Below are 25,200 nucleotides of genomic sequence, written 5' to 3'. Positions count from 1 at the left end.
CCCGCCTTGGTTTTCAGTATTGCCTTAGCACAATTGGAAACGTGAGCAAATTCATTCCCTGAAAATTGTTTTGGCAAGCATCAAACCCATAAACAGTGAAGAGGCAGAGCAGCAGGCTGGTGACATCAGCTGTGCTGGCTTTGCCATCTCTCAGTGATGCTGTGGTTCCCCCCACCTTGCTTTATCCCATGCGGTCATCTCCGTAGGGACCCGGTTTGGTCATCCAGCCCTGGTCTGAACCTCCTGAGGACAACAGTTTTTTACAGAAAAAACTTTATTATCTTTACTTCTAAAAAAATACAGTATATATCCTACTCACGCACACTCATACAGACTCAGTACACAAACCAGTGCTTCTGGCACACTACAACAAATGACATTTTACACCCCTGTCACCTGCGACAGATACATTCCCCTTGTGTCTTCCCAAACCATCAGCACACAGCACAAAGCAATGAGAGGTGGTGGTCCCCAGTCTGCCCTGCCTGCGATGGGTCAGGAATTCTCCCAGTGAAAGCCACTGCTGTTTCACAGCCCCAGCAGCAGCCACAACCCACGGGTGAAGCCCTGATGCCCTCCTGAGCACACCTGGAGACCAAAGGACAGGGTGTCTTTGCCCGCTCCATCTGCTGTAGTGCCTTGGAGAGCGACCCCACTCCCATGGAGCCAGATCTGCAAGCCTTCCAGGACCAGCAAGAAAACAGACCAAGGTACAGCATTTTCCAGTGTTCCCAGAATAGTCTAAACTGAGCCACAAGCAAGGACAGGAGGTTACACGCGTTCATATCACTACAAAAATTTATTTCTAATATTTCGTATAAAAATAATGCTATAGTCTATCACTCCATGAACTGCAAGGCCACGAACCCCAGCTGTACACGAACGGGACAGATGGGAGGCACTGCTGATGGCTCCTGCAGTTCATGTAAATCAGCCCCAGATACTTACAGGATTTGGGCTGCACAGGAATGCTTCTGCACAAAGATGGGTTTCATCCACAGTTCTTAATTACAAATAATCCAATTGCATTCTCTACCCCTTGTACCTGCAAAGCCCTAGATAAATCTCAGTCTACCCTGTCTTAAATCAAGGACATGCAGAAATAAGGGGCTGAGTAATATCAAAAAACAAAACACCAGTGCAGTCAATCCACCTCCAGGACTGGGAGGATGCCCCAAAGGTGGTATCTGATAGGTCTAACAGGCCTGTCTTTACAGCTGGCTCATCATTTTTGCTTTGATTATCCTGCTTATTATGTTTTTATTTTCTTATTCTACATGTGTATCCATAGTTTGAGATCTGATCCACTGAGGTCGGTTAGAGGAGGATCTTTGATATGTAACTTTGATATAAACCTTTGATACTTTACCTACAAAGCGTGCTATTATAAAGACCTTTACTTGCTCAAGCAAAATTCATGGTGGAGTAAATGTTAAATAAGGGCTTTCATGAGCTGATCACAGATAAAAGATAAGGCTTACATACAGCAGTGTCTGGATGTGTGAAAATCAGAGACAATTTGTGTTAAAAAAAACACCTTTGGTACTGTTACAGTGCTTTAATGCTGTAATCAGTGCTATATAAAAAGAACTACCATGGGACTGAAGTGTAGGATCATGAATGAGGATTTCATGCTTTTTTCTGGATCACCAAATGTGCTTATTTCTAGAGAGAATAAGGAATGGGAAGGAAGGTAATTATGCTGTGGTGTAGTAATTCCTATAATTACTGAATCCAGAATTGCATTTAGGTATTCTAGGAGTGTATTTTCTGGTTTTTGTGGTTGCTGAACAGCAGAGTACAGCAAAAATATTACAACACGGTAATAGCAAAATTATTGAGGGCCTCTGGCACCTTCTTCCAGATTTTCTCTCATTTATAAAGGCTCATCCATATTATCCTGCCTTTGTTTTAGATGCATCTGGACACAGGGTACATTATCTGGAAGAAAGGGTTTTATTGCAGTTGATTTGTCAAGAATCAGGTCTCAGACTAAATCTGTGAGAAGAAATGCCCTTGCCTGTTGGAAGGAAAAGTGGCCTGACTTTGAGGAGGAGATAGACTGTGAGTGCCAGCACCTCTGAAAAGTAAAATCTGTAGCACTGACCTTCAGTCCCCTATGTACAGAGAAAAATCAGCTTATGTTTTAGCCACCTCTGTCTGAAAGCTGGACTACCGCTGCTGGCTCTAGCCATTCGATACCCAATTAAATGGGATGTTTAATCAGCTGAAGGAGAGCCCGCTCCCACTGACTGCCAGCATCGGTCAAGGTCTGTCAGAGAAGTGACCTGAAGTGCAAAGAAAGAAGCAGCAGAGAGTTTGTAAGTGCAAAATCAGTGTTTTGGTGTAAAGTTGCTCAAGGTGGCAGAGCCTGAGTCCAGTAGTGTGGGAGAGTGAGTGGGTGGCTTCTCAGCTAGGTTATGATGAAATGCAGAAAAATTCCCCAAAGCAACTCAGATATTACTTTCTGCCCACCACCAGGCAAACAGCCACCAAGCAGCTCTATTAGAGCAATATCCTTTCTATGTAACAGTGCCAGAGAAAAAAGCTCCCCACATATTTCTAAAATAATGTCATTGGTCAATGACTACTTTGATACATTTTCGGACATTCTGCTCCTATAAAATGTGTTTTCTTAGGTATTTTTAGTTCCTGTACTGCTTCGTACTGGTAACTAGTTTTGCACAAGCTTAGCTTTCTGGCAGCAACCAGAAAGGTCCAATGTTCTAGAAACCGATGTTCTAGACCAAAAATGTCCATTCCATAAAGCACTCAGATTATTTCCATTGGATAGACATTGTTTTGATGTCCCTCCTTCTGGTAGAGCAAGCCTTGTACCATCTCTCTTGACACTGTTTCTGTTCTGACTCCAAATTTTGTATATAGCCACACAGCAGCAACGGTGCAAACAATCAGTCCACCTACCAGGGAGACTGGGATGATAAAGTGTGTTTGAGATCTTGGCAAGAAGCTGAGTGAAGGTGAATCATGTGGCCTTTTTGTAGTCAGCTGCGCTCTGGCTTGGCCTGAGAATGGTTGAGTAGTGAAAACTAACGTACCTGGGTGATCTTGCTTTCCTAAGGGTGATGAATAACCAAATGTTCTAGTACCAACAGCATCTGCAGAGGAACTGAAAATGTTGTTGGTATGGGCAGGAGGACCTTTGGCTATGGCAGTTGTGGGGTTTAGAGTAGAAATTGAAGTAGTCTCTGGTGGAACAGGGGTGGCTGGGGCTGAGCTGATCTCCATGCTGTTTAGGATGGAGGGGAGATCTGAATTAAAACTGCTAGAAGCAGTGTCTGATGTGTTGGTTCTTGCACTTGTTGGGCCCAGGGATTCATCTGTAGAAAGTACAGGATGATCCAATCCTTTAGTAATGGACACAGGGTCTGAATTTGAGCTAGGAGAAGATGTGTCTTGAACATCAGCTGTAGCACTTGCAGCATATCCTACAGGTTCTTCTGTCAATCCTACTGTGTTGTCAAAGCCATGCACAAGAGCTGTGGGATGTAAGATAGGCTGACTGGAGACCGTGCCTGCTGCAGAAGTTGTTGAATGTGCAGGTTTTAAGGAGTCTCTGTTTGCTTCTGAACTGACTTCAGAGCGTGTAGCAATTTCCCATATCGCAGGGGACGATCCTACAGAGAACTGTGTGGTGCTCTGCATGGCTGGTGGAGATTTGCTGGTCACCTCTGTCATGGCAGCAGGAGCATGCGTTCTCTCCAATACTGTTGTGCCAGTCCCTTGGAAAAGAGTAGTTGCAGCAGTGGCTTGAGATGGAGCTGTTACTGTAAGACCGATGTGTTTGTGAAAAATGCCAGGCTTTTCTGGAACTGCTGCTGAAGTGGCAGCGTGTGGAAATGGTGGTGCTGCTGAGGCCTTTTTCTGGTCCAGTTTCCGCATAATCTTCTGCACCTGCTCGTTTTTTGGATCTGCACAAATTTCCAAGGAAGCCAGTGTAATAAATCTGAAGTGAAAATAAAAAGGGATCACTTGTTAGATGAAGAAAACATTGCCATAGATTATCAGAGTGATACAGAAGACATAAAGGTAGCAATGATGAGAACTGCTGACTCTCTTGAGCCCCTACCATAGGAAAAACCATCAAGTTGGATGGATTATTTATTTTAGGAAGGGAAAATGCCTCTGAGATCAAAGTGAATAAGCAAAAGCTGAACATGACTCATAGGTGAAGGGCTTCCTATTAAGCAGGTTTTCTCTTTCGAAAGCATTGTCCTTATGCTGAGTGCTGGCCACCAGCACTCAGAGAAAGAAGCTACTCAGGCACCAGCTGCCCAGGGTCAAGAATACATGAAGACAAATCCCCATTTTACTGACAGACAGTGAGATGTTCCAAGGTCAGCCCAGCAAGTTCACTTGGTGCAACCTCCTGGCCTGCAACACAGTGCTCTCAGTGGTGCCTAACCTTTAAGGTAGGTCAAAGACAGCAATCATTCTGGGGAAAAAAGGCAGCTTCTCTCGTTCAGACAAGCTGATGAGTCTGAATCTGCTTCCACTGAAAATACCTGCTTTCACAGAACCATGTAAACTCTTACGCTGTGTGCTTCCACTTCCCCATTCTGCCAGCGTGTACTTTCCCTTTCCTCATCTATTTATCACTCATGGCAGTGACTGTCTCACTGTGTGTGGGTGAACTGGAACCTGATCTCATTTGGAGGATGTTGGCATTTAAATAGGAAGCACAAACAAGCAAACAAAAAGCCTTCAAATAAATGTCAGTGTTGGCTCTGTTTCCAGAATGTTTTTGCTCCCAAACAAGGATATCTGATGACAGTGTTGATTCTTAATCATTTGTGGAGGGAATGTGGCAAGGGAACCAGACAGCGAAGCTGCTTACATGATAGCTTGTTTGGCACACTGGGGCTCAGTCCAGCGGTAGCTCTTTATCCGTTTCTCAGGTAAGGTGCCCGTAAAGCGGTTACACACTTTTGAACACTTTATAGGTGCTTTGGGTTGACCTGAAATAAAATTTTCAACATATTAAACACTGTTTTGTTTTTTTTTTTTTAAATTATTATTTTTTATTTTATTTTATTAGGCACAATAAACATTGGCTCTGATTCTTTTTCTCCTCTGGGGAGAAGGATTCTGAAGCTTGCAATGGAAATTTCCAATCCCTGCTAAAATGAGATGTTTCTATGAAAGCAAATCCTGTCAAGGTCATGATTGTTTGCATCATTCAAACAGACCATGTGATACCCAGAAAATCAGAAAAAAAAAATAAATAAATAAAAATGTGTGATTCTTGAGACACCATTGCAGCTTGCCTTATAGGATGTGCAAACTCTGGCTTGGGAAGCAGCAGGACCTTTCACCTGTGGGCAACAGGAGGCTGGATCTGAGCTTGATGCCTAGAAGACACATATCTTCATCTATATCAGCCACTATATCTGTCCCTTACTGGGTCCTGGCACAGGTCAGAGAGCAGAATGACTGTCCTGTCCTTATCTGAATGAGTCATATCTCTTTCCCCTCTGGGGTGTCCCCTCCAGGCAAGTGACTCAGTTGTTGGATAGCCTCCAATGCCTCTTAGACTCAGAGAAAAGGTGCAGAAAAGGAACCCTCATCTGTGCAGGGATATCATTGCAGCAGTCCAACTTCGAAACCACAGCAGTCTCTCACCAAACATCTGTTTCCCATCTCTTCTGGACAACAGTTTTCATTTTACAAAGTGTAAAAAGACTCCTCCCACACCTTCATTCAGAAAAGGGGTGAAGGCAGTCACACAACAGGAGAATCCATCCCTGCACTTACCCCCAGCCTCCAAGAACAGGCGTCTGCCAAGAGAGCGGAGGTTGCACAACTCAGCAAGTTTTTTCTGCTGTCCCGGAGGGGACAAGGCTTAGAACAACAAACCCTGATTTCTTCGAGGCCCCCTGTGAAGAGGGAAGCTGGATTCTAGTTTAGGTCACACAGTCTCTATAAAATGTTGCCTTAACCATGGAACGTGCTGCTGTTGTCTTCCACTTTCAGATCCCTGTTCAACAATCCTCCAAGGGCGTGATCCTTCCCCAGACATCAGGGAGACGCGTGGCAGGGGTGGACAGGGGCTGCTCAGAGTAAAGGGTTACTCAAGCAGGGTCTGGAGGCACCAGGCTAATCAGAAATCCAAAGACATATGCCCAGGTACACATACCCAGACTAATCCTGGGTGCTAGCAGGCTCCAGAAAGTACTTATTTAGTTCTGCAAGTCCACAAAACCACTGTGGCCCACGTACATCGCAGAACTATTTAATGTGCTCGAACCTTTGGTCGCAAAGCACAGAAGCCAGTTACCCCAGCTGATGGCACAGGGCTGTCAGCATGCCACAACCTTGGAGCAGGATGGGATTTGTCAAGGAAGTGTCCTGCAGCCACCCTCCAAAATGCCCTTCTCTGACCAAGGGAAAGAAAGCTGAGGACAGGCTTAGCCCTGAGCATGAAGGAAGAAATGCAGGAAACCTAGAAGCTGTAAATAGGGCTCAGAGCAGAAAGAGGGGACATTTTATTTGCCCCACCTTGTTTTGCTCAGGGCAGTGACCGTCTTTGGATGGGAGTGGAGAGAATACATCTCAAACGTGTCTCTTGTTGCTCCTGCTGCTAGAAGGGCTGCCACTTTAGAGTTTTCTCAAATGTCTTTTTTTTTTCCTGTGAAATTTGGAGGGAGGTGGAAGAGAGCTATTGATAACCAATAACTGATATTCCAATTATTGGCATTGCAGATGAATGATTTGCAATTAGCTGAGCTTGTGCTGAATTTTTCCTGGAGCAGAGGAGCTTGGAAAGCTCTTTCCAAGGAGAGAGCGGAGCTGAGGGGAACATGGGGCCATCTCTGGCTGTCCCAGGGCACACAGCTTCGCTGAGCTACATCTGAATCTTTGCCACAGGGACCTCAGGGAAACCCAGGCTCTGGGACTTTGCCCAGCTGTGACCACCTCTCCTTGGAGCCATCCCTACCAGTTTTTCAGCACAGTTCCTCAAGAGACCCTGGCCAGGGAGCCCTGCCGCTCTTTCTTCCTGCACAGACAACTTGACTTCATCCCTCTAGAGAAGACGGATGCTGGGCCACATGTGAGCAGAGCCAGGCAGTGCCGAAGCAGCACAGGATAAGCTGCCCGACATCCCTACTGCCCGCTTGACTCAGGCCAGCCCTGGAGAACCTGTTCAGAGGTGTGAGGAGAGGCAGAAGCTCCTTGCTGTCTTTGCTCCTCCCATCTGGTGGCAGCAGGGCACAGATCTTAATAAAGGCTATCTCTTTCCCTTTCCGTGATCATCCCTTAGACCTGGGCAAAGTCCAGTTTTGCCTGGGCTGATGAGAAGCTGCCTGCCAGCTTGGCAATCCACCCTGCTCAATCTGTGCAGCGATCACCAGTCCGTGTGCAGATGCCTTAAACTGAGACCAGCCTAGAGAAAACTTCACCCACCTCCTCCCGGTCCTCCAGCCCCACTCAGCATACGCCCCCAGAGCATACCAAGATCTTTATCTGGCGAGCAGGAGAGCCTTTCCTGCCTGTGCACACTGTGCTTGCTGCACATACACACAGCAATCACGTCTGCAGGCAGCAGCACCCCCCGGCTCGCAGCAACATGCCAAAGGCTGGCTGGCTGTGCTGACAGCCATCCCGGGACAGGATGCCGCCCAGATGGCACGTGCTGAGGCTTTGTGTTACTCCGCCACACTCCCCATCTACCCTCAGGAGTGACAAAAGCCATCAGCGGGGCTGCTCAGGCTCCCTTGTAGCAAGGATGATGCCCTGGGCTCCCCCGCAGCTTCCCACCCGGACCATTCCTGCTACAGGATTTTCCCACAGCCGAGGAAGGCACGAGGTCCCTTCATGCCTGTAACCTGACCCAGCACTGACTTCCCCGCTGTGCAGGATTCACTAATCCTTCACACAAACCTCCCGATTCCCCAGCCCCTCGCCTAAGCCCGTAAACCTTCCTGCTGTCCCAGGGAGCCCCAAGCATTGTACGCGGAGCTGTGGCTCACCTCCAGCCGGGGTCAGCAGGCACAGGGCCCTCAGCACAAACAGGATCTGGAAAGAAACCTTCATGTTCCCGTGGTCAGCAGCAGGGAGGGTACACAGAGGCAGTAGTTTTCGCTCCTGACTGCCTACTGCATCCTCTGGAGCAACGCAGCTGCTGCAGCTCATTCCAGGACTCTGAGCTCTGAGCCGGGATTTAAATAGACTCGCTCCTGTTTAGCTCCCCCGCCTACGTTTCTTGGTGACGACAGGAGGCGGAAGAAGAGTCGGGACAAGAATTGTGCCTGTGTTCCAGAGCTAGATGGCTCCTGGAATTCCCCGGCTGCAGTTACCTCGGCTTCTAATAGCACACACACTGCAGCTCCAGCCTCCTTGGCATATACGTCAGGAAGGGGCCTCCAGGACTTGGCTTCTCCATCTCCGTGTCTCTGTGTCTCTTACCCACAGAGCCCGTACTAAGGCACCACCATCCTTAGGCTTGTAACACTCTCCGCAGCTGCAGCCTGCAGCTCCCTGGTACACCTGCAGCTCATTATGCACCCTGAATGCAGAATTGGCTATTCCCTTCCTTTTTTTTTTTTTTTTTTTTTTTTTTTTGCACACATCTTAGAGCAGCAGAATTGGTTGTTGGGCCAAAAAAGGCAGCATTTGCTAATTGGTCTCACAATTCATCAGCTATCCCGGTGAGCTCATGCCAGGCTGCCTCCTGGGCAACAGGAGCATCGCCGCAGCCAGAGCTGCGATAGAGCTCCAGGGCCCTCCCCAAGCAGCGTCTTGGTCCCTGGGCACGCTGCCTTCCTGCTGCAGCACAGCCCTGGCTTTCCCAGAAACCAGCAACACACCAAGCCCAGCATGGACATGCCAACACTGTGGCCATATCCTGCAGCCTTACTTTCGCTTTCATTTTAAATGCCAGGAGAATACATAACATTTTTTTTTTTTTTCCCTGCCAACTGTCTCAGCTGAAAAATGAAGATAAGAGTATGGCTGAGACAGTGTGGCTACCCTTGAGAACTTTTTTCCCAGAGATTTCTTTGGGTGGTGGAAATTTGGCTATTTTTGTGCTGTGGGAAATTCCAACAATCCTAGTTAGGTTTTTATTCCCAAATAGGGAGAAAACCCCTAAGTTTCCACAAGATGAATTCTTAAATCTTTTGGTGAAAAAACTCTCAGCCTCTAACTTTAGCCTTTGGTTATATTGTGAGAGACAATAAACCTCATATATTAACTGAAATTAAACAAACAACAACAACAACAAAACCTTTACATTAACAACAATAAATCTTTAAATTAATCTATTTGATCCAGCTGGAACAGAGCATTGTCTGTCCATCAGGATGCCTTCCTGCCCCCTTCCCCAGACGGTGTTTTCTCAGGCTCAGCACAGCCTTACAGGAAATCCTTCTTCTGGGAGATGGCTTTGCCTGTGGCTGCCAAGACACCATGGCTGCTGGAGGGGTACAAGCTCCCATCTGCCCTGAAGAAACAGGCTTTGCTTCTTCTGCAAAGGGATTACCACCAGCAAGGGATAAAAATGGGGAAAGGCTCCAGCATGCACACCGAGTGGGAGGGTGAGCACAATGTTTGCTAAAGGTCCAATTTGCCACAGGCATTGGCAGATTTATGGTGTAAACAGCAATTTGGCAGGGTAAAGCAGTGGCTTTTCCTGCACTGCCTGGTCTGGTTGTGATTTGTACTAGCGAAGGGGCTTTGTTCCCCCAGGATCCTTGCCTCCCAGAGATCTCCATTTGCTCCCAGTGAGCTCTGCAGCTGGACTTGGAGGTGGCACCTGTGCAAGGAAATCCCACAGCTGGAGGGTGAAGGGAACCGGCCCCAGTGTGGCTCAGCAGAACTTCAGGTGTGGGTCCCACACCTGCCATTAGCGCTGGAAGTGGGCTGCAGAGGTAGAGCGATTGTCTCAGCTCCAATGATCCGTGACAAACCTGGGCTCCAGCAAGCAGAAAACTGGCCTCCTCACGTCTGGCCTGCTTCCTACACCTCCTGCCCTGCCCCTCCAGCACACCTCTGCCAGGCTCCTGCTGCACTTCTGCTGTTGTTTTGGCAGGTTTGAAAAACCCAGAGGTAGAGGAAGCACTGTAGCCCAGGAGGTGTTTCTGCTCTAACTAGTGAAAACCCGCAGCCTTTGTATTGATTCGATGGTGAAAGTTCTCAGGACTTGTTTGGGCTTGGCTTGGCTTCAACTGACAACAGCCAACTTCCAAGACAAAAAAAAGAACAGAAAAAATGAGTAACTGGGAACCGGAACACAAAAATCACACCCAGGCTGTGCTAAGAAAATGCATTAAAATGAAACTAAGGGGACTAAGGCTGGGGAGGGAGAAAGCCCACCATGAACAGCACGTCATATTCTTCCAGTGAAGACCACAGGCTGGGAAAGTGTCGCGTTAAGGGGTGTAGCTGATTAACCGTTACGGGCCCGGTCAGATTCAGGATACTGAACCAGTCGGACATTCACCAAAAACACATTAACCGTCTGGGGGTCCAGTCAGACATTCACCAAAAACGCATTAACCATCTGGGGGTCCGTTCGGACATTCACCAAAAATGCATTAACTGCCTGGGGGTCTGGTTAGATTCAGAACACTGAACTATCACGGATAACCACCCTCACCCTCGTTGCACTCAATGAGAGTTATCACAATGCAATCAAGTATGGTTTATTACAGCAACAGATAATCAGGTTCTTTTGGATTGCCGGCGATAGTGACTGTCTGCAAAAGCAAGCTAGTATGCATAAAATACACAGGTGTTATAGGTGTTATAGGTGTTACAGATGTTATAGATGTTATAGATGCTGCAGGTGTTACAGATGTTACAGGTGTTATAGATGTTATAAGTGTTATAGATGTTATAGATGTTACAGGTGTTATAGATGTTACAGGTGTTATAGATGTTACAGGTGCGCAGCCTAGAAATAAACGCGTTAAAAGGATCAAAGACTCTATAGAGATTTATAAGCAAGTATTTAGATCTCACCCAAAGGCGTCCCAATGGGGGGGGAAGAGAGGCTCAGCCCGTCAACTGATCCCAGGAGTCAGGAGGTCCTAAGGATGTTGTCCTCGGGATGGTATCTCCCCTGACGGTGGTATCTTCCCTAACATCCCCTTTCTCTTGGGCCAATTTATATTATTTTCTATCTTTTAGGTGGAGCTTGAGTGGCTCTAGTCAAGCATATCTTAGTTATGATTGGTGTAAAGTTTTCCCGTCTCCGTTTAAAGTAATAGGCTCCGAGGAATTCAGAGCGCATGCTCAGTGAGGGGTGGTCGCACCTTGGAGGCGGGTAGCTTTTGGGATGGAGGTGTGTTTTGGTATTATAATGATATTATAGTGAGCAAAAAGTACACTAGGGTACAGCATTTGTCAAAACATGACAGGTCTTTGGCTTAGGGTGGCAAAAAGTGCAGCTTTGTGCACAAGAACAATCGAGGTCCCATCTGATTACAGAGCCTAGCCGTGGTGTCTCCACTCCACTCTATGCTCCATGCTGTTCCTTAGAGCTAGCACACCAAGTTTCCCCAGCGCGATAGCATCAAAGGTTGGGAGCCTAGGGAACGCTCAGATAATGCAGTTATGCCCTACCCTGAAAGCCTCTTCAATGCTGTACCTTTTCCTTAAAAATGTGAATGTTAGTTTTATTTTCCTAGTTACTTCAGGCATTTACACCACAGAAAGATCAGCACAGCCCTTTCTTCCGTAGGAGGACTGGAAGGATACTTCGTCAGGTCGCCCTTAGCATGCAGAGGCACCCTGAGAGGGTTGCATAATACCAAAGAAAGGTGGTAGATGCTAGGAAGAAGGTGGGCTGGTTTTTTGTTTGTTTGTTTTGTTTTTATTGTTGTCTGGTTGGTTTGGTCTTTTTTTCCCCCCACCCGTGTAACTTTGACTGTAGTACTAACGAGGCTTTTCTGCATTATGTAGATGATTTGGACTATTCAGCTGTTAAGACTTAACGAGACAAAGAATAATTTTTCAGCTCTGTAGGTACGTCACGTTCACCTTTCCTAATGACAAGATTTTGGTGCAACACCATCCCGTTTCCACAGTCAGATTCGTACAGATCTGAGTGCATCTACAGCAGACCTTAGTTCTTTATTGCTATGAAGGCAGATGAATAACAGCCTTCTCCTGAAAACAGCATTTCCTCTCACTGTAAGGGACTACCTGAGGTTCAGCAGTCAGCATGGCAGCGTAGGTCCGTGCTGCACAAGGCTATAAACCAGCAAGCTCGAGCACCCAGAGGTGGTGTCAGCTTGGATTGCTGCCAGGGTCCATTAAATATTTTAAAGATTAGAGAGAAGGAAGGCCCTCAGTCTTATCTGAAACATGGCCAAGGAAAAAACATGAACAAACATATCTCTGCACATCTGATGTTGGGTATGGGCAGAAGGACTTTGCACAGCACACTGCACTGGGCCTGGGACTGTGCTAACACACCTGCAGGTTCAATGATTAGCACTCACAAACGGACTTCAAGACTCATGCCAGACAGATCAGTGGCGAGGCTGGAGTTTGGGTTGTCTGGCTCCATTTTCTGCTCCGCTCTAAGGAAAGTTTCATTACTAGGATGGATGTCCTGCTACTTAAATGCTGGCTCTGCTGCAGGAAAGGGTAAAGAAGGTCTGCTGTGGATTGGATGGGGATGACAGCACAAGGCAGGCTAAACAGCCTGATCTAGTGCCCTATCAGTAACCTTGGGATGCTCGGTGCTCCAAACCACAAATGGCTGGAGGGTCAGATCCCATCTTTCCCATGAGGAACAGAAAATCAGCTCCACCACTCTCAGCATTTGCCACCCACTGCAGCTTTGCCAGGGCTGTTCACAGGCAAGTGCTCCAGCAGTGCGCAGGTTCGAGGTTCGCGGAGGTGGATGGGAGGTGTGACTAATGCTGGGGAATTTACCTGGAACACAACAAGCAATGTAACCCCGCAAACGTGATATGCAAATCAATCAGAACGAGGGCTGTGTCAAAAAAAAAACAAACACAAAAACAACAAGAAATAAGCCAAGAACATGGCCCTTCTCTTTCAGGGTGTTTCTGTGTTGGAAATTCATGCTCCTTGGCTATTCTTTTGCGTGACCTGGAAGAAATGTAGCCCAGTGCTGATCAAATGACATTGCTGATGATTCCCACTGCATTTCCCACTATTCAGAAGCTCCCAAGACCTCCAGAGCTGGTCTTTTAGGTTGAACTGGAGCAGGGAAGCCCAGCACCTCAGGTAGCAGGTACTAACAGCATCCTTTGCTGTTCGTAGTGCTGAGTTCCTCGTCTATGTCCTAGAAGCTTGCTGGAAAGAGGGAGCAGGGACACAGCTTTTGGGAAGAGCCAGTCTTTATACTGCAAAAGAGACAAGATGACCCAGGTCTCTAACTCTGGGTATATGATGAGATTCTTTTTCCCCTCCTAATGCCTGCTGGTCCACCTTCTCCCATTCCTCTGCTGGTTGAGCAGGGGTCAGCAGAGTCCAAGGCAAGCTGCATTTTGTGCCTAGACCCAACTTTCTGATGTGAACCCACCATAAGGGTCCTGAGCCTTAGGCAGAAACTGGGCTGCTGAAGAATCGTTGTTTCTCACCTCCCCTCTGGTGTAAGGGAAACCAACATCAAAGCCATGCTCACGCTCTGTTTGCTGCCAGCTCTGCTTTGTGCCCTCTCGCCTTGTCACTGGACACAACTGGAAAGAGTCTGGCCCCATCCTCTTGACACCCTCCCTTCAGATATTTACACACATTGATAAGTTCCTCTCTCTGTCTTCTCTTCTCTTAAACAGGCCTGGCTCTCTCAGCCTTGAAGGTATGAGAGATGCTCCCGTCCCCTCAGCATCTCAGTAGCAGTCCACTGGACTCGCTCCAGTAGCTCCATGTCCCTCTGGCACTGGGGAGCCCAGAACTGGGCACAGAGCTCCAGGTGCGGCCTCACCAGGGCTGAGCAGAGGGGCAGGGTCACCTCCCTCGTCCTGCTGGCAGCACTCTTTCTATGCACCCCGGGACACCATGGGCCTTCCTGGCCACAAGGGCACACTGCTGGCTCACGGCTACCCTGCTGTCCACCAGGACTCCCAGGTCCTTCTTCGCAGAGCTGCTCTCCAGCAAGTCAGCCCCAGCCTGTACTGGTACCTGGGGTTACTCCTCCCTCAGTGCAGGCCCCACAAAGACCGCAGTTCCCTGCACATGAAGCTCTCTGGAGGTATGGCTGCCGTCAACACGCCACAGTTCCCACCATGATCTGCTGTCCAGAGCTGCTCAACAGCCGTCAGCATCCCTCCAGAACTGAGTACGGACTCACGTGGGAGAACAGGCACCTTCTGTCCTGCAGCTGCCATCGCCAGCCTCACAGCAGTCATCCAGCCAGAGGCGAGGTGACTCCTCAGTCCTCCACCAGAAACCGGTGCAGAAAACGCTCTTCCACAACACTCATTGACAAAACAGATTTACCCGAAATGGTTGGTGCTCTACGCTGCCTTCCCCCAGAGCACTTTGTGCTCCAAGAAGCCAATGAAAGACTTCAGTCTGCAGAAATGCAGTGGTTTTTTTTTTTCTAGTGTTGTTATGTGTCTATCACAGCACAGGCTGGTATGGCCTGGAGCAGTCCAGAACCAACCTAACCTTACCTCTCCTGGCCAGGGCAACTCAGGAAACAGATCCTTAGAGCCAAAGGCCATTTGGAGATGGCCTCTGTTCATGCCTAATGTAGAGCTCTTGAGACATCAGTGTGATGATGGAGAGAATTGGACAATAGAGGACCAGGAAATGTTTGGCACTGCATGGCTGAATGTTCTCATATGAAAAAGGCAGCAAATGAGGAACAGCTGTTTGGAGCTGTCTGTAGTCAGCGTCTTCACAGAGGCAGAACTCCTATTTGGGAAGTATTTACCAATTTCAGGGTTTATGTCTTCAAGGAACTGCTTTAGTTAGAAAATGTGATTTTTAAAAGTAGCAGAGAACATCACACCAGCTTTCACTTCTCTGAACACAATGGCTTCCTCCTTCCTTGTTAATAAGAACAATTTAGTACGCCAACACACAGTGCAAAGTGCTGATGCTCGGTATTTTTCCATGAGGCAGCCCACAGCTACCGGTCTGGACCCCGAGCCAGCTAGGCTGCAGTGGGCTCCCCTGAATGCATGTGGGAGCCCCAGCCTTAGCTTGGCTCCAGTCACTGGCAGGTGTTCCAGGGCCAAAGCAGACATCTGGAGTGTCTTCTTTACCCCTGCAACAACATGCGGGTGGGTAGCAGGGATCTGGCTGTGTATTGCAGTCTGTGGGATGCAGCTCTTTCCCTGGCAGCATCATATATGAGCCACATCTCTATCATAGAATGCTTTGGTTGGAAGGGACCTTAAAGATCATCTAATTCCAACCCCGCTGCCATGGGCAGGGACACCTCCCACTAGAACAGGTTGCTCAAAGCCCCATCCAACCTGGCCTTGAACATTTCCAGGAATGTGGCATCCACAGCTTCTCTGGGCAACCTGTTTCAGTGCCTCAACACCCTCAAGGTAAATAATTTCTTCCTTAAATCTAATCTAAATCCACCCTTTTTTAGTTTAAATCCATTACACCTTGTCCTATCACTACACTCCCCAATAAAGGGTCCCTCTCCAAGTCCCTCTCCCTGCCCCACAAGCTGCTGGCTTATCCCAGTGGGACATTTCTGGCAGAGGCAGCCCATGGTGCGGGTAAACATTGGGCACAGCAGGGTCTGGTCTGTGCTGCTTGCAAAAGGGGCATGGAAAGGTGCAGGCCTGCAGTGGGAATCCGTGCCTCTCCGCGGCAGCCAGAGCAGCCCAAACTGAGCAGAAGTCATTCTGCAACTGTCCCCTGGAGAGTGCTGAGAAGTATAATAAACAACATTTAAGTTGTTTGAAAGCATTGCATGCAAAGAAACAAATACAGAACAACACACTTAAGATCTTCCTAAACAGAGAAGAGTCCCTTGTCCCCAGCAGAGCAATGCAGGAGAAAGCATCAGGCCCCTGGCTTCTGCTCAGTTCATATGGAGGTGGAGAGATCCCCTGATGTTGCAATCCTTCTGAGTAGCTTCAAGCCACGAAAGCAATATTTCCACAGAGCTGGCATGAAGAAGGAAATACCATATTACCCCCAAAAAGGCAGTCTTTCAACACTGCACTGCAGGCAAGAGAGGGGAGAGGGACATCAGAGACCCTCACACCCATGGAGGCCATGGCTGCTGCAGGAGCTGGTGCCAGGATTTCCACTGGCATCGACACAGCTGTGCTGTGTCTCATGCCACGGTGGTACATGGGGGGTCTCCCCTCCTTGAAAAAGGGTCTTGCAAAGGCCCTCATGGGCACAGGCAGGAGGTGGGGAGCAGGAGGATGCTGCTGTTCAGCTGGGTTACCTTTGATAGAGCCCAGGACCAGGCTCTGGATCTGGAAGAGGATGAGCATGTGCCTCTTTGCAGCAGCCCTGCTTCCTCTCCCATCCCATTCCTCCCTCACATGGCAGTAGGAACTGGGGGCACACGATGCCAGCCACCCAGCCAGCTCCTTCTCCTGGCAGGCACGGCCAGGTCTTGGCCTCAGCCCTGCGCTCTGGGGCAGCAGGGAGCTCCCCCCTCCACCAGCCTGTGTTGGCCAGCACGACTGCCACCTCTCCACGGTGTCACTTCCCGCTTCTCCAACTAACTTGTTTGCACATGATTGTTGGCAGTCCAAGAAAGGAGCTTACCAGAAGCAGCTTTTTTCACTGCCTTCTCAGAAAGGCTGCTCATCTGCCTCCTTAGGGCAGCGAGCCACGTGCCTTCTACTGGTGGCTATGGGACCAGTTTGGCATGAGCTTACCATTAATCAGTGACAGTGGATGGAGAGGTCCAGAAAGCCTCTGTCCAGTGGTGCTGCTGGGGTTGACCCTTACTAATGCTACCAGGGTTTTAGGGGGAGGGCTGGCACTGTTTGGCCTCAGCTCTTTTGGATCCTACCTCCAGCAGCATCCCCACAAGAGATGATGGCACCCGTGGGACAGTCCCAAAGGGTCAGAGTGGTGCTGTGCCCTGACAGACGTCCCCGTGCTGGGCTACCATCACCTCCCGGTCCAAGCTGAGCCTTCCTGTCCCACCAGCTTCCAGAGCCCTGCCAGCTGCTCACAGAAGCAGGACAGCACAGCCCTGCACCTGCAGGCCCTACAGACCAGAGCTGTCAGCCCCCGAACCTGCTCGGAGCACCCCGCTTCTTTACGCAGTTCTTTGCACCAAGCCACAGCGCTGCACAGGGCTCACAGCCCGTACCCAGGGAGGCACACGAGCTGCAGGAAAAATCCAGGAGCCTGTAGAGCTTAGGGCAGGTGACAAGCCTTTACATGAACAACAAACACAGCTCAGCAGGAAAATAAACCCTAACAGGCGTGTCTCCGCGCAGCCTCTTAACCCTTCCAAGGCATTCTGGCTCAGCTGGCTGATTGAAGTCACCGGGCTGCTTTTACAGCTCTTCCACCCCAGCCTTTGCTGAACCTCACCTGGTAAGAGCAGGACAACTCCCTGTCCTCTGCTTTTGCCTAGAGCCTCTGTGCTCTCCCTGTCTTTCAGCTAATTGATGTGCTCCCTCAGCTTATTTAGAGGACCAGAGTCAGCTTGCTCCTTGGGGAACATGCTTTTGCCATTGCCAAACTCTCTTTCTGGGACCATCACACTTCCCTCACCACCCTCTGCTTGGTGCAAGAGTTCTTCTGGCTCCTTACTGTGGTCCATGTGCAGTGAGTGTTCAATTACAGTGCAGCTGACTCGTCACCTAGAAGAGCAACAGGTTACAGATGGTGGCTGTTACTGGGGACAGTGCCCAGCTCGTGTTGGCTGGGGATAGCTAAAAAAGAGGTTGCTGGGGCTACAGACAAGGGATTTTCCAGCTCTGGGCCATCATTCTCACGTTAACACTGGGGATGCAGCAGGAGAGAGGGGGAGAATGAAAGAAAAGATTAACAAGGCATGTCTGGGATTCAAAATGCTGTTTGAGGAATAATTCCTCACCATGAGACAGAGCCGATTGCATTATGTGCTGAAAAGTGGGGCTTGTGACTAATAGCGTTCATACTTGTACCTGTGTGACAAGAAAGTCTGCTGCAAGGGCTGACTTGCCTGTGCCCCTTCTCGCTGAGCCGGGCTGCAGCCCAGTGCTGTCCCAGCTCCATGTCCAGCGTGCACCTTCAGGGCACCTTGGGTTCGCTCAGCTGGCAAGGCTCTGGAGGAGAGGCGACATTTAGGCAGCAACCCCCCCCCAGGACACCAAGATCTGTGACAGATGGGACAGGCGACCAACAGCAAGCTCTCGAGCAAAGGTGAAGCACTGCCAGCAGTGAACACCTCTGCATGGCTTCCTCCTGGTGGTGCCACCAGCCTGTGAGCCCCTGGCCACCACCTGATGGCTGACATAAAACCCCTGATGCCCACAGCTCCTGGCTTGTGGCCAGCGCTCCTGGCTGGTTGCAGCCCCTTAGCCTTGCTGGCCTGAAGGTGACACGGGCCACAGCTGCCTTGTGCTCTCTCCTGCTCCTTGAAAGGGTCCTGCTCGCACCCAGGGGCACAAACAGCACTCTGCCCCAGGTCTGCAGGCCACCTAGTTTCCCCGAGTTGGAAGGGCCTTTGCCTCTTGCTGCAGTGGACAATGCCATCATGTGGCTGTTGTGACTTTGCTGAAACACAACACGCTGCTGCCACTTTCTGCCGTGCCACCGGGAGATCCCCTAATTGGGTGCCGGTAGCAGCACCAGGGCTGCCAAGCACTGACCTCACTTGTGGGTCCCGCATCCCACCACAGCTGCATCCACCCACAAATCCCATGGATCACGAGGCTGTGTGGCCGTGATTTCAGTGCTGTTGTATCATTTCCTGCTTACTGCAGTACAGGAAAAACATCCTGCCTTGGTGCTACAAACAGCTCCATGCAGCCCACTCTGAGGCGGCTGGGACTTTCACTGCGGAACAATGGGCTGACCAAAAAATAACTTTTCCTCTTGGCTCTGTTCCTCTGGAAGTAGTTTCTCCCCTTTCTGCTCCCCCATTCCCTTTTCCCTGTACTGGCTACTTTCCCAACTTTCTTTCTTAGTATCATGCACAAGTGGCTAAGAACAATTCTTCTTGGACATTGGGACATTTGTCTGATTGGCAGACAAAGTAGGAAGCTGAAGGCAGACTCAGTTCAGAGTTTGCCAACTCAAGTATTCTAAACATTATTTTTTTTTTTTTTCCCCTGGGGAAGTGCTGGTCCCAAAAGTCCCAAAGTTACAGAAACAGCTCAAGAAGGGAGTTGCAACCAAGACCATGGACCACCCTCCCACCCCAGCACAGGCTGGTGGCTTGTGGTATTATTCAAGATGCCCTGCCACCTCCTCCAGTACCACAGAAGTCCTCACTTCTCCAAAACACACCACATCACACTTAGTACAAAACCACTATTAAATGTACTTGGATCCTCTGACTAAACAGAACACCCTAAAATAAACCAGGCCAAGGTGTGTTGTGTGCCGGGAGGCCAGGATGGCGGCACTGCGTGAGGTACCAAGTCGCGCTTGCAACCATTGCATGGAGCAGGCCGCGGCCCTCCATGGTTTTCCCCTCACAGACCTCGGGTCAGCAGAACAAAGGCGCCGTGCAGTCCTGTCAGTGCCCGGAGGCGGCCCCGCGAGGCCCTGGGCTGGGACTTCCACCGGGTGTTTTTTGTCTGGAGGTGGAAGTGGTCTGGGCAGGTTAGCTCACGAGCCAGATTTAGCCTTAGCAAAACAGAGTGCATTGTCTCACTACCAAAACCGAAACCGCTGCCTTTGATAGTGACCTTTTGGGGGAAGAGGGGGGGAGGCTGTTTGTGAGGTTTAACCACTTCGAGGGCAGCCGTAGCAGTGTGATGCCTTTGGGAGCATGTAATTGATTGCCCTGCCTTTCGCAGACACCATGCAAAACCCCACGGGAGACACAAGTGGTGGCGAGGGAGTTATGAACACATTCCCTTGCCGTGAAGCGGCTTTGGAGTGGGAGGGCAGCCCTGTGGGTGGCAGCTCTTTTGGCTGCTGACAGCCCCAGCAGCTGGGCAGGGCTGGAGGGGAGCTGTGGTACTCCCCACACCCTCAGCCCTCGCCCAAGGGGTCGGTGGTGACCTGAGGGACCTTGAGGGACACCGAAAGGGTGAAGGGGAAGGAAGCAGGGCGGGCTCCATGTTGTGTAGCACAGGGCGGGCAGCAGCACCCAGTGCTGTCAGGATGGCCGAGCGGTCTAAGGCGCTGCGTTCAGGTCGCAGTCTCCCCTGGAGGCGTGGGTTCGAATCCCACTTCTGACAACTCGCGGATCTTTTGCGGCGCGCCCTCCGTTTCTTTTACGTTATTTTTTTTTTCCGTTGTTGTCGTTTTACGATCGTTTCCCGGCTCTGTCCGCAGCGCCAAAAGGCAGGAGGCGCCCCGCAGCAAAACGCGAAGCTGTCAGAAGTGGGATTCGAACCCACGCCTCCAGGGGAGACTGCGACCTGAACGCAGCGCCTTAGACCGCTCGGCCATCCTGACCCGCTGCCACGAGCACTTCCTGCAGCCCCTTTAGTGCCACGCGGCGGAGCCCCGACGGGGACCCCGTCCCCGTCCCTAGGAGCAGTGCCAAGAACCAGCGATGAGCGATGTACCCCAGGGACTGATACTGGGTCCAGTCCTGCTTGGGATCTGCATTAATGAAAATCTGACAGAGGTGGGACGAGTGCCTGAGGCACTTTAGGGTCATGGTGCCATCCAGAGGGTCCTGGGCAGGCTGCAGACATAATCTGCCTCCTGCAGCTCAACAAGGGCAAGAACCAGGTCTCCAGACACCGTCTGCAGCGACAAGGATATTGTAACCCCGCTCCCCTCCGTGGGGCTGTACCGGGGGCAGCCCCGGGGAGCCCCCGCCCCGACGGGGCGGGCCGGGCCCGTGCCCTGCAGAGCCAGAGCGGGGGGGGGGGGAAGGCTTCCCCCGGGACCTCCTCCCCTCAGCCGGCGCTGGGGGCGGCCCGAGCCGTGCCGGTGCCGGTGCCGGTGCTGGTGCCGGTGCCCGCAGCATGGCCGGGCTGCCCGGCACCGTGCGGCCCCGCAGCGGCTCCCCCGGAGCCTCCTCCGCGCTGCCCGCCCCGCGCCTCGCCGCCCTCGACGGCGCCTTCGTCTGCTCGCCGCTCGGGGGGCTGATGGGCGCCCAGGCCGTGAGTACCGGGGTACCGGGAGGAGGGAAGGGGGGCTCGGTCGTGGACCCCTCGGGTGCTGCCCGCTCCTTGCGGCCTCGCCGCCGTGCCCGCACTTTCCATCGGCGAGGAAATGGGTTCGCGGTGCGGCTTGCGGGGCTTTCTGAGGGAGCTGCCGTCTGCCAAATCTTTCTGAATGCTGGTGTAGGCAACCTGAGCGACCTACGTCCTTGGAATGGGTTTCTTTCCCCTGCAGGCTGATAGGCAGGGTTTGGGGAGCTGATAGTGGCTGATAGTCCTACCCCGTACTCAGTGGCGTTGCCCTGGCCGAAAGCAGACTGGATTTTCCCTTTGCCCTTCCCCGTCCTTGCTTTCTGATGAATCTCTAACCCCGAGATGCCACAGACTCACTCCCTCTCCCCTTCTCCCCTCTCCAAAGCTGAAGGAAGCGTCTTCTGCTTGTCCTCACAGCCTGGGCTCAACACGCGGCAGCTCTCGGTGCCGGGCACAGGACGATGCACGCAGCCCCGTGGGGCACAAGCTGATGGACCCGCAGCCCCCGTCAGGGCCTGGACTGTGGGACAGCACTGTGCCGGTGGGCGAGCTGCGTGGTGCGTGCCCCTCTGCTTGCTGCCCCACCGGCTGGCACCGTGGGGCTGAGGAAGGGACAGGGAAGAGCCTTGCAAGGGGGTGCCTTAAGGAGCACGGGGAAAGAGAGAAGGTGCCAAGACCAGTAGAAGCTGCTGCCGTTACCACCTCTGCAGCCCACTGCTCAGTCTGTACTGCTTCCTTCCACAGCAGCATTACATGTGCTTGCACAGCTCCCCAAAACCTCTCCTCTAGGGGCTTCTGCTTTTCTTCCTGGCAGTGAGCTCCAGGCAGCTCGCACATACCATCTCCTGCTGCCAGAACACGCTGTTTTTTGTTTTTTCCTATCCAAGTTTCTCCTGAACCCCTCTTTTGCGATCACGAGTGTTAGAAACCAACATGAAAGAAAAGGCAGCATTGTCCCGATGGAGGCAACAGCAGCCAAGCACCAAGGCTTTGTGCACAGGGGGACAAAGGCTGTTGTGTCTCCAGCATGACAATAAGCAACGCAGACGGTGGTAGCACCCTGCCAGCTGCTTTCAAAGGGCCATTCTCCTCCCCGTGGATGGGCCTGCAGCTCCCTGCCAGCTTCACCCGGCTCTGCCAAAACAGAGGCTGGCACCTCCATTCCCAGCCAAGCTCACGAGAAAGCCATCGGATGCAGTCTCCAGTCATGCCAGGGCGAGGGTGATAGTTGGTGAAGCCCTCACAGGCAGGAGCTCTCCTTTGGTATTGTGATTTTCAGTGGTGCAGGAGCTGGACAGCCCGCACATGCTGGGATCTGCGCAACTGCACTTGGAATCACAGAATTGTTTAGGTTGGAAAAGACCTCTGAGATCATCTAGTCCAACTTAGGGAAGTTCCCCAGCAGGAAAGTAGGAACATCACCAGGAAAAGACCAGCTCTGTTCTTTGGCTAAAGCTGTTTCTTGTGATGTTTCTTCTAGCATGAAGCTCGCCAGGTGTAAAAGCCCCCAGATGCAGGGTCCACGTGGTCCCTTAGAAATGCAAACAAAAATCCTGTGTTGTTTTTTTTTTTTTTTGACACTCCTATGTGCATCAGGAATTGTTTAGCTGTTTACTTCTTCCTGAGCATTAGAAACAGACTCAGCTACCTGCTTTTTTCTGGATTATTCTGCAGGTAGCCCGCAGGCACACGATGCGACAATTATGTAGTTAAACCTGCTTGATGCGAAAGGTGAGCCCTAGAAGCTGTACAGGATATGTAAACCGAACCAAACCAGTCCACACCTAACCGAACAGCAGCAAGAAGCTTGCTTGTGTTTTTCTTTCAAGTGATGCTGTACCTGAGGGACGTCATGACTTGGCTGGGGCCCCAGGAGCCACCACACATCTGGATTTATCCAGCCCAGGTCACATTCCCAGTGCTGTGCCAGCCTGGCACGGAGCAGCCAGGCAAGAAGGGACCTTTGGTGGCAGGAATGCCCAGGTTTCACTGACTCTGCCTTGCAGCACATCCCTGTGCTGGCTCCTGGGGCCAAAACCTGCAGCAGAGTGACCCCAGGTGATGAGGGTCCCAGATGGAGACCCTGTGCCCACCTTCCTCGTGGTGACGCTTTCAGGCAGCAGCTGGGATGTGCAGACCCAGTTCCTACACCTGCAGGAATGGCCACCTGAACACTTTCCCCTTCCCACCCTGCAGGTGCTCGGCCTCCTGGTGTGGGCTCTCATTGCCGACACGACCTACCACCTCCACGCGGCGTACGGCTGGGTGATGTTTGTGTCCATCTTCTTCTGGGTAGCAACAGTCCTCCTCTTCATAACCTACCTCCTGCAGCTTCCTCTGAAGTTCTACGTGATCCCCTGGCCCCTCGTGGTATGTAACCGAGCATGAGCAAGGGGCATCCCCCCTGGGAAACGCCTCAGGACAGCCCCAACCCAACCTTTTGCAATAGGTTGTTGCTTTTGACCTTTTGCTTTTTAAGCTTTTGGAAGTGCCTCCAAGCGCAGGCTGCTGGGTGTAAGGCAGAGCGCAGACCTCACCGCCTCTTCTTTGCCTTCCCCAGTTGATGATCTTCAACGCTACAGCGACTGTTCTGTACATCACCGCCTTCATAACGTGCTCTGCAGCCGTCCAGCCTACCTCGTGGCGCCAGTGGGATTACAACAGAAGAGCTGCAGCGTCTGTAAGTACAAGCACACAGGCGAGGGCTGAGGTGCTTAAGCCACCGCGCTCACACGTCGCTGTGCTCCTCTTTCAGTTCTTCGCCTGCCTCGTGATGCTCGCCTACGGGGTGAGCACCTTCCTCAGCTTCCGTGCCTGGAAAGGACTCGGCAGCAACGCGGCCACCAGCCAAGTGACCAACCATGCATGAAGAGCAGCGTGCACCCGGGCAGGGTGGCTCAGTGCAGCACGTCACCGAGCCACTCATGCCACCAGGGCTTCTTCTGGACAGTGGTGGCAGCACCCAGCGCTGCTGGCCCACACGCCAGGGTCCTGTGGAAGCTGTTCTGTGGTCTCAGGTGATGCTTCTAGCTGATGTGTCCACAGCACAGACCCAGCACGACTGGTGCCATCACTGGAAGCTGCACCAGGAGGCGGAGGGCTCACCGGAGGCTGTAGCTCCTGCTTGTCCTTGGGACTTGTTCCTGCCCTCACACACCCCAGAGGAACCTGATCCTCACTGCAGCAGCACTGCTGAGGGGATTCACTTGGCAGACTCCAGTACCAGAACTCACTAAAGCAAGCTTGGGTTCCTGTCTCTGGTCATTTGCAGCCCCAGTGTAAATGAGTGCAATTAACTTGTATCAGTGGGGGAAGAGCTAAGCCAAGGAATAAATCTAAACTATTACTGTATTGATTTAAAAAATGAAACAGAAATTTTATGCTTTAAATAAAAATCTGAAATCCAACATTTGAGTTTGTCAAGAAAATAAATCTCTTTTTATGAGAAAGAAGATGGCAGGTACATCCACAGAATGGGCAGTGGAGATTTCACCGGCCCAGAAGACCACCATTTCCTAGCGTGTACAGGCATTACAACCCAGCCCACAGGGAGATGGCACAAAGTCCACGGTGTTCACGTTGCTTTGCTGCATGCACGTACTGTGAGCACAAGAACACGAGGAGTGCAAAGGCTTTGCTGTGCTCCCTCCTGTACACACAAAGGTCTCGGTGCTGCACAAGGCACTCAGTTAATGTTTCCACCACTTCCCTTTCAGAATTTGCATTAGCAAGGCAGTTATGTCTGTTAGCTACAGGTGGTCTTCAAAAAGCTAAACGAAGGCTGCAAATGCTCTGGGAGCAGACACAAGGTCAGAGCCTTACCTGAGCACAGAACCATGCCACGCTGGAGACAAGTTCAGCTTTAGTTTCTTGGAGATGGGCTGGCACTTGTCAGAACTAGAACTGATGCCCAGCCAGACGCAGCAACATTTTCTTTCACATCCTTCTGCTACAAGCTAGTAGAAACAGATGAAATAAATTAAATCTATTTACAGAAGGCTGT

At 51.0% G+C, this 25,200-nt stretch overlaps 2 protein-coding genes across 2 annotated transcripts; one reads left to right on the top strand and one right to left on the bottom strand.

Moving 5' to 3' along the window:
• Positions 1-321: 321 nt before the first annotated feature.
• LOC311214216 (uncharacterized protein) lies at positions 322-8,112 on the bottom strand. Its single transcript, XM_084294702.1, has 3 exons — positions 7,992-8,112; positions 4,859-4,979; positions 322-3,967 (listed from the first exon to the last, which is right to left on the bottom strand). Exons 1-3 carry the CDS (start codon positions 8,053-8,055, stop codon positions 2,773-2,775), a joined length of 1,380 nt encoding a protein of 459 aa, XP_084150828.1. The 5' UTR covers positions 8,056-8,112; the 3' UTR covers positions 322-2,772.
• Positions 8,113-21,013: 12,901 nt separating this feature from the next.
• Positions 21,014-24,501, top strand: PLLP (plasmolipin). Its single transcript, XM_084294953.1, has 4 exons — positions 21,014-21,164; positions 23,394-23,567; positions 23,758-23,877; positions 23,953-24,501. The coding sequence occupies exons 1-4, from the start codon at positions 21,027-21,029 to the stop codon at positions 24,064-24,066; spliced, it is 546 nt and encodes a 181-aa protein (XP_084151079.1). The 5' UTR covers positions 21,014-21,026; the 3' UTR covers positions 24,067-24,501.
• The last annotated feature ends 699 nt before the right edge of the window (positions 24,502-25,200 follow it).

This window comes from Netta rufina (genome assembly GCF_964035555.1).
Source record: "Netta rufina genome assembly, chromosome: 13".
NCBI classification, from domain to species: domain Eukaryota; kingdom Metazoa; phylum Chordata; class Aves; order Anseriformes; family Anatidae; genus Netta; species Netta rufina.
This window is presented reverse-complemented; position numbering and strand designations above follow the sequence as displayed.